Raw genomic sequence first — 19,712 nt, 5'->3', positions numbered from 1 at the left:
CTAGAGCCCCGCACTGACCCCGCGACCACAGGCTTTTAACAGACACCCCCCAGTTCCTCACTTCTCCTCTCCAGGCTTCAGTTCTCACACTAGCGCCCCCCTGGGGGTCTGATTTTAGAGCGTGTGTAGATCACTGTACACACACAGGACTGATCAAAAGTCAGAGACCACATAGCGTTTATTTACTGTCCTCTAAAGATGTTCAGAGCAATCTCTATATCAAAGAAACCACACAGACGCCTCACACGTCACTATCTCACCACTCTCACTGACACAGAATGTGTTTCTGATTTAAACGACTTTTAAAAACGCTCTGATGAAAGTAAGTATTGGTGGCAAAGTGATGCTCCAGGGTCCTGATGGTTGTGGGTTTGAGTCCCGCTCCGGGTGACTGTCTTTGAGGGGCGTGGTGTGTTCTCCCTGTGTCTGCGTGGGTTTCCTCCTGGTGACAGTCTGTGAGGAGCATGGTGTGTTCTCCCTGTGTCTGCGTGGGTTTCATCCTGGTGACAGTCTGTGAGGAGTGTGGTGTGTTCTCCCTGTGTCTGTGTGGGTTGTGTGTGTTGCCCTGTGAAGGACTGGCACCCCCTCCAGGGTGTGTTCCTGCCTTGCACCCAGTGATTCCGGGTAGGCTCCGGACCCCCCGCGGACCTGAACTGGATAAGGGTTACAGACAATGAATGAATGAACTTATCAACAGCTCCTTTCACATGGATCTCTGCTGATATTCCTTTACTGCGTAGAACATTTGTGAATTGTTTCGGATGGAAACCCAGCCCCTGACGTCACATCACACACCAGGATCGGGAAGTGAGATCCAATATCAGAGCGGTTACGTCCTGCCACAGAGCGGCCGTACCCTGCTGCAGAGTCTGTTACAGAACGGCCTCTGTGATAACTGTTAATAAAGCTGTTGTAGAGCTGGTTCTAATCTTCCACAGATGAGCACTTTCTAAATCCGTCTGGAACGAAGCTGCTGCTGGGGCCAAAGGCAAAGTGGAGCTAACAGACTGAGCTTTGTGTCCAAACACTGAGCTCTCAGAGCAGTCCAGACGAGCTGAAGAGACACACACACAGGACTCTCTCGTTGTGTTGAGGATGATCTAATAACAGCAGGAGGAGCTGAACTTTAGTGTTTAATGAATGAAATGATGAGGGAAACACACAGGTCTCTGAGCTGTTATTCTACCATTCCCTGTGAATTAGTTACACACAATAACATGACCTCACTCATTCACTCCCCCCCTCCCATTCAACCCCTCACTCACACACACAGCGTCACAGCAGCTCGTTACACTTTAAAGGAGCAGGCGCTGAGCGCTGGGGCTGTGTGGACGGGGGCATGTGGGTCACTGGTGGAGCAGGGGGGGGGGCCTTGAGTGACCTGTGTGGGCTGTGGTGTCGGCGGAGGTCTGATCCTGAATTGTGGACGTTCCTGTGTGAAATCAGTGTAGAAAAAAAAGCACCACATTCTTGGAAGTACTTCCTCTGAAGGTTTGTATAAACAGGAAGTGAGAGGGAGTGGTGCTGCTCTGAAACGTAAACAGAAATGTGCAGAATCATGAGGTCGCTGTTAGAGAGTGACGTGATCTCTGACCAATTCTGAAACTACAGCGTCTGTGACCACAGCGAAGCAGCAGGAACTCTGCGGTTCAGCAGATTACCATGAAACCTTCAGCACACCCCTCCCTCCTCCTCCACAGAGCAACACAGCCTCGACAGCTCCGTCCCAAACCCCACTGAGCTCCCTCAGTAGGCAGTGACTCTGCGGACAGTTGTTTAAGTCGGCAGCGCGCTAAAGGTCGTCTGTCCTCATGAGGCACGTTATTAAACACTTTGGTTAGAGAGCGAGCGTCGCCTCAGAGTTTTAGTCATGATTTTAATTAAATTTTGCTCTGGGAAAAGAGCACTGCATTTGTTTGTGCAGTGCATCATGGGATTGCCTTCACAACTGAGAAAGGGTTATCTCAGATATCTAAGATGGCAGCGTATTTAAGGTGGTTAAGAACTGGGACAGCCCATGTGTCGGGAGCGTGCTCTATGATGAATAATGCTCTGTTGACACCTCACTAGGTTTTAGTGAATGAGTGAATTTGTAACAGTCTTAGGCCACGGCTGCTCCTCTATTCTGGGACAGAGCCTTTAATCCCAGTGTGTAGTGTGTGTGTGTGTGTGTGTGGTAACACTCCGATCTCTCTGGTACACACGGCAGTAAACGTACTGACTCCAGTCTTCTCCACCAACGGAACCGGTTCAAGAACCAGAGTGCTACCTCAGTCAGAGTCTGAGCTCCTGAAGCTCCTTCAGCGGTGAGTGACCTGGCAGTGGTCAGTGGAACACGCTCAGAACAGAAGCTAAAAGACGTCACCTCCCCAGAAATGTGACTAGGCTGCAGTCGGTCGAACACAAATCAAGTCCAGAAACATGAACTCCTCTTCAGACAGCAGCACAATCACCGCCAGAGATCTGCTCACGGTTTGGACGTCACTTAAGAGGTGGAACAAGGGGAAAATACAGATGTCTCTGGAAGAAACAAGGAGTAAGAGGAGCGACAACATGGGGAACAAGTCTGTGTTGTATTTGTGTCTTTCTGGGCGCCGCCTGGCAACTCCACTCTGTTCCAATTAGCAACCTCCTCCCTACATAGTGCACTTCACAGATTACAAACCAACACTACTGCAACACTAAACTGTGCACTACATAGTGTAGAAGGAGATATATGAGAGTCAGCCCTAGTGGTGTGGAGGTGGAACTGCAGAGACACCAGTGCAGAAGTATAAAGGCTCACAGCGCAGAGTCAAATCAGTCTAAAGAGTGAACCACAACAAATGGTGCTTTTCCACTGCATGGGTCCGGCTCCACACGACTCGGCTCGGCTCGGTTCAGCTCCCCTGTGAGTCGTGTGAGTCGGTGTCATCACAAAACCCCGTCTCTAACAGGAACCACAGCTTTGAAAACCACAACAGTGCGGAGGTAAAGTCAGGTGCTGTTTACTCGTTGTGTGGCGTGTTGTTGTTGTTACTTGGACTGAACACGGCTCCGCCCCCAGTTCCTCACAGAGCAGTTTTCCTTGTTGCATGTTTAGTTTTCGCTGGAGATTTTCCTCAGACACCGACCCAAGGAGCGTCTGACCCTCTTCAGAAACCCCTCGGGGGAATGTTACGAGCTGCTGCTGAGTCGGATAAAAACTATTGTGAACGCTGCTGTAACTTCAGAGATTTTACAAGCGGTGAGTTTGTGCTGGAGCTCTGTGTTTCGTGGTGATTGACATGTCACTGGCCAATCAGAGCTCTGCAGGGTTTACACCTCACATTCTGTACCTACTCGACTCGGCTGGAACCTGGAGTGAGCTGTGACTGAAAACTTACCCGGTCCCAGGACCAGATTTGGAAAGTGGAAAAGAATAAAGAGCCGAATCAGTTCCATGTCGTAGAAAAGGAGAGTCCTGCACTCGGACGGACGAGGCTCCTGATGATAAAGTCAACACTAAGAGTGATTAACTTTTACATGTACATGAATATTTAAATTAGTCTGAATGCACATCTGCACAGTGGAGGGTTCTGTTGTGGTTCTGCTGTGGTTCTGCAGGGAGCTGTGTAGAAGGAGAAAAACCAACCAGTTTCTCTCTCTCTCTAAAGAAGCTCAGGCAGGATTTATGACGGGGGGCAGACGACCCCAGCCTCAGACACTGTTCTTTCCTCTCCACTCCAGCTCTGTCCCGGCGTTTCCACAGAAACAGGAAACAATTCCAGACGGAGTGCTGCTTCGGAAACATGTGATCATCAGTTCAATCTCTCAGAACAGAACAAAAGAACTCGCTTCAAACTCAGCGCGGCCTTCTCCCCTTACATTCAACACTACTTTCTACTTTCTACTTTCCCCTCTCTCTCTCTCTCTCTCTCTCTCTCTCTCTCTCTCTCTCTCTCTCTCTCTCTCTCTCTCTCTCACAATACATTTAAATGTTGCTTGTTTTATTCTGACAACACACAAATATATGCTGCATATCTTTCCTCAAATACCACATTACACACACACACACACACACACACACACACATATACACACACGAGTAAAAAGAGAGAAAACAAGAACTCTAGAGCTCTAAAGTCCAGAGCTTCTGATCCTTGCTCCTCAGGAAAGAAGTGGAAATCACCTGTGGACAGTTTCACACCCTCACCCGGTCCCTCACACAGTCCCTCACATGCTCAACCGGTCCCTCACGCGCTCACACTGTCCCTCAGACGCTCACCCAGTCCCTCATGCTATCCCTCACACGCTTACCCGGTCCCTCACATGCTCACACTGTCCCTCGCACGCTCACCCGGTCCCTCCAGGACCCCCATGACTGTGGGTAGAGGGTAAAATAACAGGGTAAAGCAGCAGAAACACCACAGCAAACATTCATTTACAAATCAAACTCATAAAATGTCACTTCCACAATCTTTTTTAACTTGAGCTAAAGTTTACTGTAGAGTTTTAAAACACCTGCCACTTTCAGGTTCTGTTTAAAGTGCTGTGCTCTGCAGCTGTGGGAGCGGAGGCTGTTTTCAGTGACAGAGTGAAACTCCAGGACGCTGTAATGTTATTCTCTAATGACATTTAACCACAGTCCAACACAGCCTTCACCTCAGATTCACTCAGCAATCTCTTCTGAAATCTCTCACCAGCAGATAGAGAGAGGGAAGTGTGAAGACCGGGGCACGCTGGCACGCACACACTCACACACACACACACACACACTCTCACACAAACACTCTCACACAAACACTCATGCACACGTGCACACACACTCTCAAAAACACACATACTCACACACTCTCTCACACAAACACTCATGCACACACACTCACACACACACATATATACTCACACACACACACATATATACTCACACACACACACACACATACTCACACACACACACACACTCACACACACACACACACACTCACACACACACACACACTCACACACACACACACACTCACACACACACACACACTCACACACACACACACACTCACACACATGCAGAAGATCAGAGTGTGAAGAGAGTACACACACAGGAAGTGCTGGGTGTGTCGCCAGCTCTGCAGCAGGGGAGGACCATAACAGGGAGGTTACGGGGTTAAAGTGACACTTTAGTGACTGTGGGGTAAAGCTCTCAGGTGAGGGGCAATTAAACCCCATCAAACTGAACACACACTGGTCACTGCCTTAAAATCAGCAGCATCTCGAACCCTGTCCTCACTTCTGTATTTCTATAAATACACAACCCTTCTTCTGAACTGAGTATCACCCACCACACACTCCCCAACCCCATCTCTCCAGAGAACACAGTTCCACTGTTCCACACACCAGAGGAACCCCATCTCTCCAGAGAACACAGTTCCACTGTTCCACACACCAGAGGAACCCCATCCCTCCAGAGAACACAGTTCCACTGTTCCACACACCAGAGGAACCCCATCCCTCCAGAGAACACAGTTCCACTGTTCCACACACCAGAGGAACTCCATCGCTCCAGAGAACACAGTTCCACTGTTCCACACACCAGAGGAGCTCCATCACTCCAGAGAACACAGTTCTACCATTCCAGACTATGCTGTGGGGCCACACACTCCTCTAGCTCTGGAGTGGGCACAGGGGGCAGGGAGGGGTCAGGTGAGGGGCAGAAACCACAGCGTCACTCTGAAGCTCTACATTTAGCGACGAGCAACTGCTGCAGACACACAATGGGCGAGCGAGAGGGGGGCAGTCGGGACAGGAGCCCAGTGTCCAGATGCTATTTACAGCTCTGTCTCAATGTCTCACTTCCGTCTGTCGCTCAAAGTCCGAGATCTCACCAAAAGCAGAGGTCAGATACGTTATATCACAAACACACACATTTCTGAGACACACACACAGAGAGAGAGAGAGAGAAGCTTAGCAGAGAGTGTGGGGTAGGAATACAGCTGTGTAGCTATGTTTGGGGCAATAAGAGCCAAAACAAAGCTGAGTTTAGGGAAACAGAAAAACTGAACCTGAGGCAAGAGTACAGCTACAGGGTTGGGGCAATAACGGGGCTAAAGTGAGGCTGGGTTTGGGGCAATAACGGGGCTACAGTGAGGCTGTGTTTGGGGCAATAACGGGGCTACAGTGAGGCTGGGTTTGGGGCAATAACGGGGCTACAGTGAGGCTGTGTTTGGGGCAATAACGGGGCTACAGTGAGGCTGTGTTTGGGGCAATAACGGGGCTACAGTGAGGCTGTGTTTGGGGCAATAACGGGGCTACAGTGAGGCTGTGTTTGGGGCAATAATGGGGGCTACAGTGAGGCTGTGTTTGGGGCAATAACGGGGCTACAGTGAGGCTGTGTTTGGGGCAATAACGGGGCTACAGTGAGGCTGTGTTTGGGGCAATAACGGGGCTACAGTGAGGCTGTGTTTGGGGCAATAACGGGGCTACAGTGAGGCTGTGTTTGGGGCAATAACGGGGCTACAGTGAGGCTGGGTTGGGGCAATAACGGGGCTACAGTGAGGCTGGGTTTGGGGCAATAACGGGGCTACAGTGAGGCTGGGTTTGGGGCAATAACGGGGCTAAAGTGAGGCTGTGTTTGGGGCAATAACGGGGCTACAGAGAGGCTGTGTTTGGGGCAATAACGGGGCTACAGTGAGGCTGTGTTTGGGGCAATAACGGGGCTACAGTGAGGCTGTGTTTGGGGCAATAACGGGGCTACAGTGAGGCTGTGTTTGGGGCAATAACGGGGCTACAGTGAGGCTGTGTTTGGGGCAATAACGGGGCTAAAGTGAGGCTGGGTTTGGGCAATAACGGGGCTACAGTGAGGCTGGGTTTGGGGCAATAACGGGGCTACAGTGAGGCTGGGTTTGGGGCAATAACGGGGCTACAGTGAGGCTGTGTTTGGGGCAATAACGGGGCTACAGTGAGGCTGGGTTTTGGGGCAATAACAGGGCTACAGTGAGCTGGGTTTGGGGCAATAACAGGGCTACAGTGAGGCTTGGGGTTTGGGCAATAACAGGGGCAGAAAGAGACTAGAATGGGGTGAATAATAACTGGAGAAAGTAGAACTATATTTGGGGCAGAACAGGACAAGAGCAAGGCTGGATCCAGGGCAATAACTGAAAAAGGGCAAAGCAGGGTTTGGGAGGGTAAGAAGAGGAGAATGGGGCAAAACCAAGGTTGTGTTTGGGGCAGATGTAGGAGGAGTGGGGTGTGATGAGGTGTGTCTGATGTGATTTATCTCCCTGAACCTTCAGCCTGTGGAAACAGTGCGACTCTTTCCAGCTCAGACAGAGTGACTCACACACACACACACACACACACACACAAACTGCCTTTGCCACATACACACACACACACAAATACCCCTCAAACACCGCCCCAGGAGTGTAACCATGAGAAACACAAATCTCCGCTGCTGAGAGTGAGTCAGAGTTCGGAGTTCATCTGCACACCGCACACTACGAGAGAGAGAGAGAGAGAGAGAGAGAGAACACAAAGAGAAACAGAGAGAAGACAGACCAGAAAACATGAGAAAGAGAGAACGAAGAGATAGAAAAACACAAATAAATATAGAACCAAGGAGGGTAGAAAGAACAAAGAGTTAGAGAAAGAGAGAGAGAGAGAGAGAGAGAGAGAGAGAGAGAGAAAAGAGAAAGAGAGAGAGAGAGAGAGAGAGAGAAAGAGAGAGAGAGAGAGAGAGAGAGAGAGAAAGAGAGAGAGAGAGAGAGAGAGAGAAAGAGAGAGAGAGAGAGAGAGAGAGAAAGAGAGAGAGAGAGAGAGAGAGAAAGAGAGAGAGAGAGAGAAGAGAGAGAGAGAGAAAGAGAAAGAGAGAGGAGAGAGGAGAGAGAGAGAGAGAGAAGAGAGAGAGAGAGAGAGAGAGAGAGGAGCCTCGCTAGGTGGAGCCCAACCCCAGGCAGGAGAGACAGGAAAAGAAAGGGAGAGAGAGAAAGAGAAAGGAAGGGAGAGAGGGAAAGGGCGGAATATCAAACTCGGAGGAAAGTGGGGCAGAAAGTTGAGGGAAAGTTCTCGGGCCGCTCCGTCCCCGGCTGTAGGGGGTCACTCACCCGGACCAGGTTGCTGACCGCTGCCTGGACGGCGGCCACGGGAGCGCAGAGCTCCGGGATCGCCTTGCCGTCCACCTCCCCCTCCTCGTGCATGATCACCCAGGTGGGAGATCTGCTGGGCCACGGGCTCCAGGATACTCTCGATGGTCTTGGTGTGGAACACAGGCATCCTGCACTTCCTCTGCGAGCCGCTTCTGGACAGAAACTGAGTCCCGACGCCCTGAAGAACCCTCCACACAGCTCTGTACCGCACACTTCAGCTTCCCTACACCTCCCTCCAGCAAGTCCCCGCTGCCCCACCTCCTCCCTGCAGCCAGAGACACGCCCTCACAGCCTCTCAGCCAATCACAACCGGACTACACGGCGTGTGTAATCCCACCTTCCACCAGAGTGGACGCTGTTCAGACCATAAACAATAGTTGATTTTCAATTTTAGTGTTGTGTATTATAAAATATAACATTAAAAACACCCCGTTTCCCCCTCCCCCCCATACTCACTCTCAATTTATCAGCTCCACTGACCACACCGGAGCACATATGTTGCTCTGCATACTTTGTTAACCCCCTTTCACCCAGTTTTGAAATGAATATACAGGTGCATCTCAATAAATTAGAATATCATCAAAAAGGGAATTTATTTTAGTAATTCAGTTCAAAAAGTTAAACTCATATTATACAGATTCATTACAAACAGAGTAGTGAGGCGTGAGAAAATTCCTTGAATGAGTGTGGGTACGGTGGCAGAGAAAGACAAAACAAATTTACAAAAATAAAAACACATTCACAAGCTGTGAAACACTAACCAGTACACAACACTTTTACAAACGGTGAATCAGACAGAAAGGGTAGGTACAATGTACAGGAAGTGCTGCTGACTTTTGTCAAACTGCTTCATGGGGAAAAAGTGAATGGAGTTTGGGAGGGTAATATAAAACCATGTTTTGTCTATAGCTAGCGTTTACAGTTCACTTACTTTCAGTAACATTTACAGGTGATTTAGATGTCGCCTGTTCATTTCCTTCTTCTTTCTGCTCTTTTAAAAACTCTAAATACTTCCCACATGAAACACAAAGGACTCCCACAAAATGGACAAAACAGGGTTTTAAATTACCCTCCAAATCTCCATTCACTTCTTCCTCGCAAAGCAATTTGACAAACGTCAAAACATGTGTAAAAATATTTTAGTTTGTAAAAGTGTTTTGGTTGTTCGTAAAAACGTGTTTCAGTTTATAAAGTGCTTCTGTTTATAAAGTGTTTCAGTTTGTAAAATTTTTCAATTCGTAAAAGAGTTCTGGTTGTTTGTAAAAGGGTTTCATTTTGTTAAAATGTTTCAGTTTATAAAATTGTTTCAGTTTTATAAAGTGTTTCAGTTTGTAAAAGTGTTTTGGTTGTTTGTAAAAAAGTGTTTCAGTTTATAAAGTGTTCCAGTTTATAAAGTGTTTCAGTTTGTAAAAGAGTTTCAGTTTGTAAAAGTGTTTAAATTTATAAAGTGTTTCAGTTTGTAAAAGAGTTTCAGTTTGTAAAGTGTTTCAGTTTGTAAAAGTGTTTCAGTTCGTAAAAGTGTTTCAGTTTGTAAAAGTGTTTCAGTTTGTAAAATTTTTCAGTTCGTAAAAGAGTTTTGGTTGTTCGTAAAAAAGTGTTTTAGTTTGTAAAAGTGTTTCAGTTCATAAAGTGTTTCAGTTCGTAAAAGTGTTTCAGTTCGTAAAAGTGTTTCAGTTTGTAAAAGAGTTTCAGTTTGTAAAGTGTTTCAGTTTGTAAAAGTGCTTCAGTTTGTAAAAGTGTTTCAGTTTATAAAGTGTTTCAGTTCGTAAAAGTGTTTCAGTTTGTAAAAGTGTTTCAGTTTGTAAAAGAGTTTCAGTTTGTAAAGTGTTTCAGTTTGTAAAAGTGTTTCAGTTTGTAAAAGAGTTTCAGTTTGTAAAGTGTTTCAGTTTGTAAAAGTGCTTCAGTTCGTAAAGTGTTTCAGTTTGTAAAAGAGTTTCAGTTTGTAAAAGTGTTTCAGTTCGTAAAAGAGTTTCAGTTTGTAAAAGTGTTTCAGTTTATAGTGTTTCAGTTTGTAAGTGTTTCAGTTCGTAAAGTGTTTCAGTTCGTAAAAGTGCTTCAGTTTGTAAAGAGTTTCAGTTTGTAAAAGTGTTTCAGTTTGTAAAAGTGCTTAAATTTGTAAAAGTGTTTCAGTTCGTAAAAGAGTTTCAGCTTGTATAAGAGTTTCAGTTTGTAAAAGTGTTTCAGTTTGTAAAAGTGCTTCAGTTTGTAAAATAGTTTCAGCTCGTAAAAGTGTTTCAGTTTATAAAGTGTTTTCAGTTTGTAAAAGTGCTTCAGTTTGTAAAAGAGTTTCAGTTTGTAAAAGAGTTTCAGTTTGTAAAGTGTTTCAGTTTGTAAAAGTGCTTCAGTTTGTAAAAGTGTTTCAGTTTATAAAGTGTTTCAGTTCGTAAAAGTGTTTCAGTTTGTAAAAGAGTTTCAGTTTGTAAAGTGTTTCAGTTTGTAAAAGTGCTTCAGTTTGTAAAAGAGTTTCAGTTTATAAAGTGTTTCAGTTCGTAAAAGTGCTTCAGTTTGTAAAAGAGTTTCAGTTCGTAAAAGAGTTTCAGTTTGTAAAAGTGTTTCAGTTTGTAAAATTTTTCAGTTCGTAAAAGAGTTTTCGGTTGTTCGTAAAAAAGTGTTTTAGTTTGTAAAAGTGTTTTCAGTTTATAAAGTGTTTCAGTTCGTAAAGTGTTTCAGTTCGTAAAAGTGGTTCAGTTTGTAAAAGAGTTTCAGTTTGTAAAAGTGTTTCAGTTTGTAAAAGAGTTTCAGTTTGTAAAGTGTTTCAGTTTGTAAAAGTGCTTCAGTTCGTAAAAGTGTTTCAGTTTGTAAAAGAGTTTCAGTTTGTAAAAGTGTTTCAGTTCGTAAAAGAGTTTCAGTTTGTAAAAGTGTTTCAGTTTATAGTGTTTCAGTTTGTAAGTGTTTCAGTTCGTAAAAGTGTTTCAGTTCGTAAAAGTGCTTCAGTTTGTAAAAGAGTTTCAGTTTGTAAAAGTGTTTCAGTTTGTAAAAGTGCTTAAATTTGTAAAAGTGTTTCAGTTCGTAAAAGAGTTTCAGCTTGTATAAGAGTTTCAGTTTGTAAAAGTGTTTCAGTTTGTAAAAGTGCTTCAGTTTGTAAAATAGTTTCGGCTCGTAAAAGTGTTTCAGTTTATAAAGTGTTTCAGTTTGTAAAAGTGCTTCAGTTTGTAAAAGAGTTTCAGTTTGTAAAAGAGTTTCAGTTTGTAAAGTGTTTCAGTTTGTAAAAGTGCTTCAGTTTGTAAAAGTGTTTCAGTTTATAAAGTGTTTCAGTTCGTAAAAGTGTTTCAGTTTGTAAAAGTGTTTCAGTTTATAAAGTGTTTCAGTTTGTAAAAGTGCTTCAGTTTGTAAAAGAGTTTCAGTTTGTAAAAGAGTTTCAGTTTGTAAAGTGTTTCAGTTTGTAAAAGTGCTTCAGTTTGTAAAAGTGTTTCAGTTTATAAAGTGTTTCAGTTCGTAAAACTGTTTCAGTTTGTAAAAGTGTTTCAGTTTATAGTGTTTCAGTTTGTAAGTGTTTCAGTTCGTAAAAGTGCTTCAGTTTGTAAAAGTGCTTCAGTTTGTAAAAGTGTTTCAGTTTATAAAGTGTTTCAGTTCGTAAAAGTGTTTCAGTTCGTAAAAGTGTTTCAGTTTGTAAAAGAGTTTCAGTTTGTAAAGTGTTTCAGTTTGTAAAAGTGCTTCAGTTTGTAAAAGTGTTTCAGTTTATAAAGTGTTTCAGTTCGTAAAAGTGTTTCAGTTTGTAAAAGTGTTTCAGTTTGTAAAAGAGTTTCAGTTTGTAAAGTGTTTCAGTTTGTAAAAGTGTTTCAGCTTGTAAAAGAGTTTCAGTTTGTAAAGTGTTTCAGTTTGTAAAAGTGCTTCAGTTCGTAAAAGTGTTTCAGTTTGTAAAAGAGTTTCAGTTTGTAAAAGTGTTTCAGTTCGTAAAAGAGTTTCAGTTTGTAAAAGTGTTTCAGTTTATAGTGTTTCAGTTTGTAAGTGTTTCAGTTCGTAAAAGTGTTTCAGTTCGTAAAAGTGCTTCAGTTTGTAAAAGAGTTTCAGTTTGTAAAAGTGTTTCAGTTTGTAAAAGTGCTTAAATTTGTAAAAGTGTTTCAGTTCGTAAAAGAGTTTCAGCTTGTATAAGAGTTTCAGTTTGTAAAAGTGTTTCAGTTTGTAAAAGTGCTTCAGTTTGTAAAATAGTTTCGGCTCGTAAAAGTGTTTCAGTTTATAAAGTGTTTCAGTTTGTAAAAGTGCTTCAGTTTGTAAAAGAGTTTCAGTTCGTAAAAGAGTTTCAGTTTGTGAAAGTGTTTCAGTTTGTAAAATAGTTTTGGCTCGTAAAAGTGTTTCAGTTTATAAAGTGTTTCAGTTTGTAAAAGTGCTTCAGTTTGTAAAAGAGTTTCAGTTCGTAAAAGAGTTTCAGTTTGTAAAAGTGTTTCAGTTTATAAAGTGTTTCAGTTTGTAAAAGTGTTTCAGTTCGTAAAAGAGTTTCAGCTTGTAAAAGTGTTTCAGTTCGTAAAAGAGTTTCAGCTTGTAAAAGTGTTTCAGTTTGTAAAAGTGCTTCAGTTTGTAAAAGTGCTTAAATTTGTAAAAGTGTTTCAGTTCGTAAAAGAGTTTCAGCTTGTAAAAGTGTTTCAGTTCGTAAAAGAGTTTCAGCTTGTAAAAGTGTTTCAGTTCGTAAAAGAGTTTCAGCTTGTAAAAGTGCTTCAGTTTGTAAAAGTGTTTCAGTTCGTAAAAGTGTTTCAGTTTGTAAAAGTGCTTCAGTTTGTAAAAGTGTTTCAGTTCGTAAAAGTGTTTCAGTTTATAAAGTGTTTCAGTTTTTAAAAGTGTTTCAGTTCGTAAAAGTGTTTCAGTTTGTAAAAGAGTTTCAGTTTGTAAATGTGTTTTCGTTTGATTAGAATTTTTGGAAATCTCAATGATATGTTGATGAACTTTTCCCTTTGTGTGGCTCAAACCATGCAACAGGGCTCTTTAGAAGAAGTTTAAGGGTAACATTTTAGATTCAATGTCAATGACCCTGAAGGCAATTTCTTTTACTACTGATATCCTTCAGTGATATTCTATTTTTACTAAGTAACATCTACAGCTTTAGTTCCACTAAAAGCTCAGATTGTTTATTTCAAAAATCACCAAATCATATTTTATTTATATAGCGCTTTTCACAACAAAAAGTCATCTATTTTTGTGGAGATACATTTGAAATATTTTAAATCTATTTGCTTTTTCATTTGAGGGTGATTTTAATGAAACCTTATATAACACTTCTGATCGTTTTCCTCCCAAATGGACCAGTGTTTCATCCTGTTTACATGATGTGATAACTTATTTTGGGCCTCTTGATATTTAGAGGAAAGGAACCCTCTGTCTTCTCAGTTCACTTGGTCCGATAAATCAGACACCTCAAGATGTAGAACAGATTTCTGGTTGGGACTCCAGAACATGTCTCTAAAGCTGAAATCATACCAACTCCTAAGTCTGATCACAACTGTATCTTCCTAAAATTAGATGCACCCGCTATGCCCCAAAATAACTTTAAATCTTACTGGAAACGTAACACATCTTTTTGGAAGATAAGGAAGTAGTTCAGTCTGTGGTTTATAGGATTAAATATTTTTTAACAAAGCTCTGAAAGAAATTAGTTTGATATTTATTGGGAATTGTTCAAATTTGAGTTATTCCTGAGCGAAATATAGAGCTTAAAATTAGCCAGAATAGCAGAAACTAATATAGTTTAAAAACACCTTAGAAGTATCCAATATGAGAGTGTGTCTAATGAACAGAAAATATAATTAAGTGAATTACAAAACAAGGGCCTAACAGTGGAGCATCAGGTATCGTCTCTGTCACAGCTCCACGGTCCTGTGGGTTGTAGGTTTGAGTCCCGCTCCGAGTGACTGCTTGTGAGGAGTGTGGTGTGTTCTCCCTGTGTCTGCGTGGGTTTCCTCCAGGTAACTGTCTGTGAGGAGTGTGGTGTGTTCTCCCTGTGTCTGCGTGGGTTTCCTCCGGGTGACTGTCTGTGAGGAGTGTGGTGTGTTCTCCCTGTGTCTGCGTGGGTTTCCTCCGGGTGACTGTCTGTGAGGAGTGTGGTGTGTTCTCTCTGTGTTGCGTGGGTTTCCTCCGGGTGTCTGTCTGTGAGGAGTGTGGTGTGTTCTCCCTGCGTCTGCGTGGGTTTCCTCCGGGTGACTGTCTGTGAGGAGTTTGGTGTGTTCTCCCTGTGTCTGCATGGGTTTCCTCCCGGTGACTCTCTGTGAGGAGTGTGGTGTGTTCTCCCCGTGTCTGCGTGGTTTCCTCCGGGTGACTGTCTGTGAGGAGTGTGGTGTGTTCTCCCTGTGTCTGCATGGGTTTCCTCAGGTGACTGTCTACATATAATGTATTATTATTATTATTAAAATTTCTTTACATTTCTCTTTTTTTTTAATCACTTCACCTATAGTATATACCTCTTATCAGTGAAGATCATAGGACCTTATGTGAATCTCCTGTTCTTTAAATAAAATACAGATGAAATTAATAAACTGAAGTTAAAAATCTCATGGACACAATGGCTTAATAACTGAATTTTGTAAAAAAAAATTAAAAAATTATTATTATTTTATAAAATATTTTTTTTTTTATCTTTAACTTTTACATTATGGTCACACTGTGAATCCAACGTCATTGAGACCCATGTCACAGCTCATTGGTGAAATCTCACACATGCCTTCATATGATTCATATGATTGGCTGCTACAAGCCCCCTCCTCCTGTTTAGCCCGCCCTCTCATGCTTGTTTGAGGTTAGCGTTCTTCCCACATGACGTAATATTTTCTCGTGCCCTTAAAAGGAAGTGCTTTTCTTTCTGAGAGAGAGAGAGAGAGAGAGAGAGAGAGAGAGAGAGAGAGAGAGAGAGAGCAGGATCAGCCTTGACCACGCTCCTCCTGCTGGACCCCCCAGGTTCACTGACCTCACTGCTGTCCAGAACTCTGGACTGGGACAGCTATAGATCAGAAACCACAGGGCTCTTTTACCACAGGGACACAGAGGACATGTCCCCACTGTGTGTGTGTGTGTGTGTGTGTGTATTAAGAGGTCTATAAACTGGCCAGAAGAATCACACTGTACACACTCCAGAGAACATAGTTCCATTGTTTCACTGCTCAGTGCTGAGGCTTTACACCCCTCTGGTCCACACTTGGCATTGGGCATGGTCTTGTTTGATTATAAGCACTTACACAAACAGCTATAACATTAAAACAATAAAATTGTCTCCTCACTGGCCACTCAGGGTGACGTGACGTCCTGCGGGCGGTGTCCTGTGTGCGGTGTGCTGTGACCGGTGTACTGTGTCACTGATGAAGGACTAGAGGACGAGCGACACACACTGTGCAGCGACAGATGAGCTACTGTCTCTGACTTTACATCTACAAGGTGGACCAACGAGGGAGGAGTGTCTCACAGAGTGGACAGAGAGTGACACAGGGTTTAAAACTCCAGCAGCACTGCTGTGTCTGATCCACTCTACACAGCACAACACACACTAACACACCACCACCACGTCAGTGTCACTGCAGCGCTGAGAATGACCCACCACCACATCACACCTGCTCTGTGGGGGTCCTGAGCGCTGAAGAACAGGGGGAAGGGGGGTAATAAAGTATGCAGAGTCACAGATAGACTACAGTGTGTAAGTGTAGAGCTACAGAGTGACCGAAGTGGACAGTGAGTGTAGAAACAATGAAGTTGTTTTAATGTTATGGCTGATGTGCGCTGTATAGATATAGATCCATTTGAAATATATTTAAGTAAGTATATTTAACAGTCAAACACATTGTGTAACACAGTGTGTGTGTGTGGTGTGTGTGTGTGAGCGTCTGCTGGGATAACTGCTCCCAAAATAAATGTCCTGTTGCAGCCCAGAGAATACCACACATTCCACTCTGCTCCGACTGAGTGTAACAACATTATCAGAGGTGTTTTAGGAGCACTGCCATTCACCCTCTCCACCCCTCCTCCTGCCACACCCTCTCCACCTGCTCCACCCCCTCTACCCTCTCCACCCCCTCTACCACTCCACCCCTCTACCCGCTCCAGCAGCTCAGGAATTCTCATGATTCCCTGCAGAGCCCCTCTCAGCACCACATGCCCAAATATGGAAGAGTCCAAAAAGCAGGAATTCAGGAAGTGGCAGCAGTCTTTTACAGCAGAGTAAACACAGCAATCCATCCTCCATCACCACTGCCCTCAGGATTCAGTACTGCACTCCGGATTCAGTGATGCCCTCAGGATTCAGTACTGCACTCAGGATTCAGCAATGCACTCAGGATTCAGCCATGCCCTCAGGATTCAGTACTGTCCCTCAGAATTCAAAAAAATCCTCAGGATTCAGTACTGCCCTCAGTATTCAGTACTGCTCACAGGATTCAGCACTGTCCTCAGGATTCTGCAATGCCCTCAGGATTCGGTACTGCCCTCAGATTTCAGTACTGTCCTCAGGATTCAATAATGCCCTCAGGATTCAGTACTGCCCTCTGGATTCAGTACTGCCCTCAGGATTCAGTACTGCCCTCTGGATTCAGTACTGTCCTCAGGATTCAGCAGTGCTCTCTGGATTCAGCACTGCCCTCAGAATTCAATAGTGCCCTCAGGGTTCAGTACAGTCCAGATTCAGGACTGCTTGAAAATCCTGTGCCAAAGCCCTGCCTTGAACTAGGGATTCAGTACTTTGACTTTACAATGCATGAGTATTCAGTACTTCCCCTACCTTATACTGGATTGCCCAGGTTTTCAGTACACAGTACACTGTCCTGAGGATTCAGGAGTGCGCTACCAGTATTGCACTTACTACACAGTTCTATCAGTACTTTTCCAAACACAACTAAACCCGCCCTCAGTGCTGCAGAATTTCAGTACCACAATATCACTCATGGTTTTCAGCACTGCTTCAGTACTCAGTGTGGTTCAGTACATTGTTCACATACTCTCATTCTCTAACATCTCTCTCTCTCTCTCTCTCTCTCTCTCTCTCTCCCTCTTTCTCTTACTCCCTCTCTCTCTCTCACTTTCTCTCTCTCTCTCTCTCTCTCTCTCTCTCTCTTTCTCTCTCACACACACACTCACACTCTCTATCTCAGCAGTAGATGATCGGAAATGTGGAAACTGAGGAAGTAAATGTTTCACAAACACACTACAACCACTTCCTCAGAGAGACACAGAAGAGAGAAAGAGAGAAAGAGAGAGAGATAGAGAGAGGGAGAGAGAGAGAGAGGGAGAGCTCCAAAAACATATTGATAGGTGGATTGGAGACTCAAAAGTGTCCGTAGGTGTGTGTGTGTGTGTGTGTCTGTGTTGCCCTGTGAAGGACTGGCGCCCCCTCCAGGGTGTATTCCGCCTTGCGCCCAATGATGCCAGGTAGGCTCTGGACCCACCGTGACCCTGAACTGGATAAGCAGTTACAGATAATGGATGGATGGATATATTCAATGACATATTTAATATATATTAATAAAATTAATTGACTTTATTTGGTAAAAAATTTCAAACATTCAGAAGAAAAAGCAACAAAAATATGTAAACATTTACTTATTTTGTAAACAACAGTAGCTTCCCAAGATTCTAATTTTGTATAAAATAATAGTGTAGAATATAAATCTACCACTTGACCAAAGCACAGAGAATGTAGTGAAACTGCCCTTAAATCTCCACAGTAAATAACACACACACAACCGTGTCTGAGTCGAGTCAGTGGAGGTTCTCTGCTGGGGTCAGAGCTCATTGGTTGTTGAACTGTTTTTGATTTTCCTCGTCCTCAGCAGGGAGTACCACTTTTATTATTACATATTGAATTTTAAAAATCGATGATATAATAGTGAATGATACGATATGGCACAGCCCTACCTCATGTAACGTTAGTAAGAGTTCAGCACGGTCCTCTGAACAAGGAGCGTCCGGCACACGTCTAACAGTCCCATGTTTTTATCTTTTACGAATAACACCGCAGACGCAGAAGCTGTGATAATTCACAGAGTCACCAAAACCATCTTAAACTGACCTTTATAACCTCTTCAGACTTTAGCCCACCGTGGTCCTGATGTAGCAGTCCACACCGTGTTGTTGAGATGAAGGTGAAAGAAGGTAAATGTAATATTTCTGTGTGTATCAGTGTCTCTGCGGCATCAGAACAGAAGACAGGACAAAGAAATAAAACTGTAGAGGACCTTTATTGACTCTAAATGTTGTACAGAAAGTTGAAAATAAGCAAAGCTAATGCTAAATGCTAATGCTAAAGCTAGTAGTAAACAACAAATTACAGACATAGTTAGGTGCTAAAACCAAAGAAGACAGAGCAGTGTGGTCCTGAAGATGAAGGCACAGGGGTCAGCGCTCAGGTGAAATACTACCCTCTGAATGTTACACAGTGCAGTTTCTGGGGTGCTGAGCCCAGAGTAGCAAAGACAAAGGTTATTCTCCCTAATACAGCTCAGTGGAGCTTCACAATGATTTTGAAGCTGGAATTTTAAGGTAAAAATACACTACATAGTGTTCCTTCAAATCTGCAGCTCAAGACGTACACACTGCACTGTTTCAGACGGAGATGTCCTTATGAACACCCCTCCTCTCTCAGTGCGAATTTCACCTCCGAGGGCCAGAGACAAAGGACAAATCAAGTTTCTCAGCGATGATGTCAGCCGCTGTGAGACTCTAGGTAGAGACAGACCTGATTTTAAAGGAGCAGTTTATTTCATTTTAATTTACAGATTTTCTCACTCATCTCAAACCCAGTCCATCAGCTGAACCAGTGTAAACAGCCAAAAACAGGTTCTAGAACCTCTGCTTCTGGCGCATATTTACCTTCAGATACAGCCCTAAAGATTGATGGAGCTTTTCCACTGCAGAGACCCTACGCTACTCTCCCTGACTCTTCTTCTCTTTTCCCCTCCTCCACCAGGTGAATCAGGTCCTGGTCCTGGTTCTGGAAGCGGGTTCTTGTTTAGTGGCTGTGTGGCTCTCGTGGTTCAGAGCGAGTTGAGTAGGGACTAAACCGTGGGGTGTAAACCTTGCAGAGCGCTGATCGTCCAGAGAGATTCGTCACTCTACGCCACGCAACGCAGACAACCAGCACCAACTCTCCATCTGTAAAATCTCCAGCTGCAGCAGAGATCACGTTTGTTTTTATCCGACTCACGACGGCAGCTCATAAAATTACGCCGTGGTCTTTTGAAGAGGTTCAAACGCTCCTTGGATCGGTGGCCGACGAAAGAATCCAGCGAGAGCTGGACGCTGCAACAAGGAAGGAACAAACTCTACTGATCTGTCTGAACTGATGACGGAGCTGTGTTCAGTCCCAAACAACAACAACACGCCGATACACCATGAGTAAACACCGCTTAACGTTACCACCGCCGTTGTTGTTGTTGTGATTTCCAAAGCCCACTGTTCCCCTTAGAGACGGGGTTAGAGATAACACCTGATACATTTCAGGGGGGAGCTGTGGGAGTGGGAAACCAACCAGGGACCAATCAGAGAGTAGAGTCCAATAGAGACCAGTAGAATTTAGTAAAGATCAGTAGAGCTTTGTAGACGTCAGTAGAGTCCTGTAGAGTCCAGTAAAGGTCAGTAGAGTTCATTAGAGTCCAGTAGAGGTCAGTAGAGTCCAGTAGAGTTCAGTAGAGGTCAGTAGAGGTGGTA

General features: G+C 43.9%; 1 protein-coding gene across 1 annotated transcript in view; it reads right to left on the bottom strand.

Moving 5' to 3' along the window:
• Nucleotides 1–8,325, bottom strand: part of vclb (vinculin b) — a 35,873-nt gene extending 27,548 nt beyond the window's left edge. Inside the window, 2 exon segments of the mRNA XM_066663809.1 lie at nt 8,061–8,159; nt 8,161–8,325. Of these exon segments, the coding sequence (XP_066519906.1) occupies nt 8,061–8,159; nt 8,161–8,229 (168 nt within the window). The 5' untranslated portion in view covers nt 8,230–8,325.
• Nucleotides 8,326–19,712: the final 11,387 nt, after the last annotated feature.

Source organism: Hoplias malabaricus, chromosome 3 (assembly GCF_029633855.1).
Source record: "Hoplias malabaricus isolate fHopMal1 chromosome 3, fHopMal1.hap1, whole genome shotgun sequence".
Taxonomy (NCBI): domain Eukaryota; kingdom Metazoa; phylum Chordata; class Actinopteri; order Characiformes; family Erythrinidae; genus Hoplias; species Hoplias malabaricus.
The sequence above is the reverse complement of the archived record's forward strand: the minus strand, read 5'-3'. Positions and strand labels throughout refer to the sequence as shown.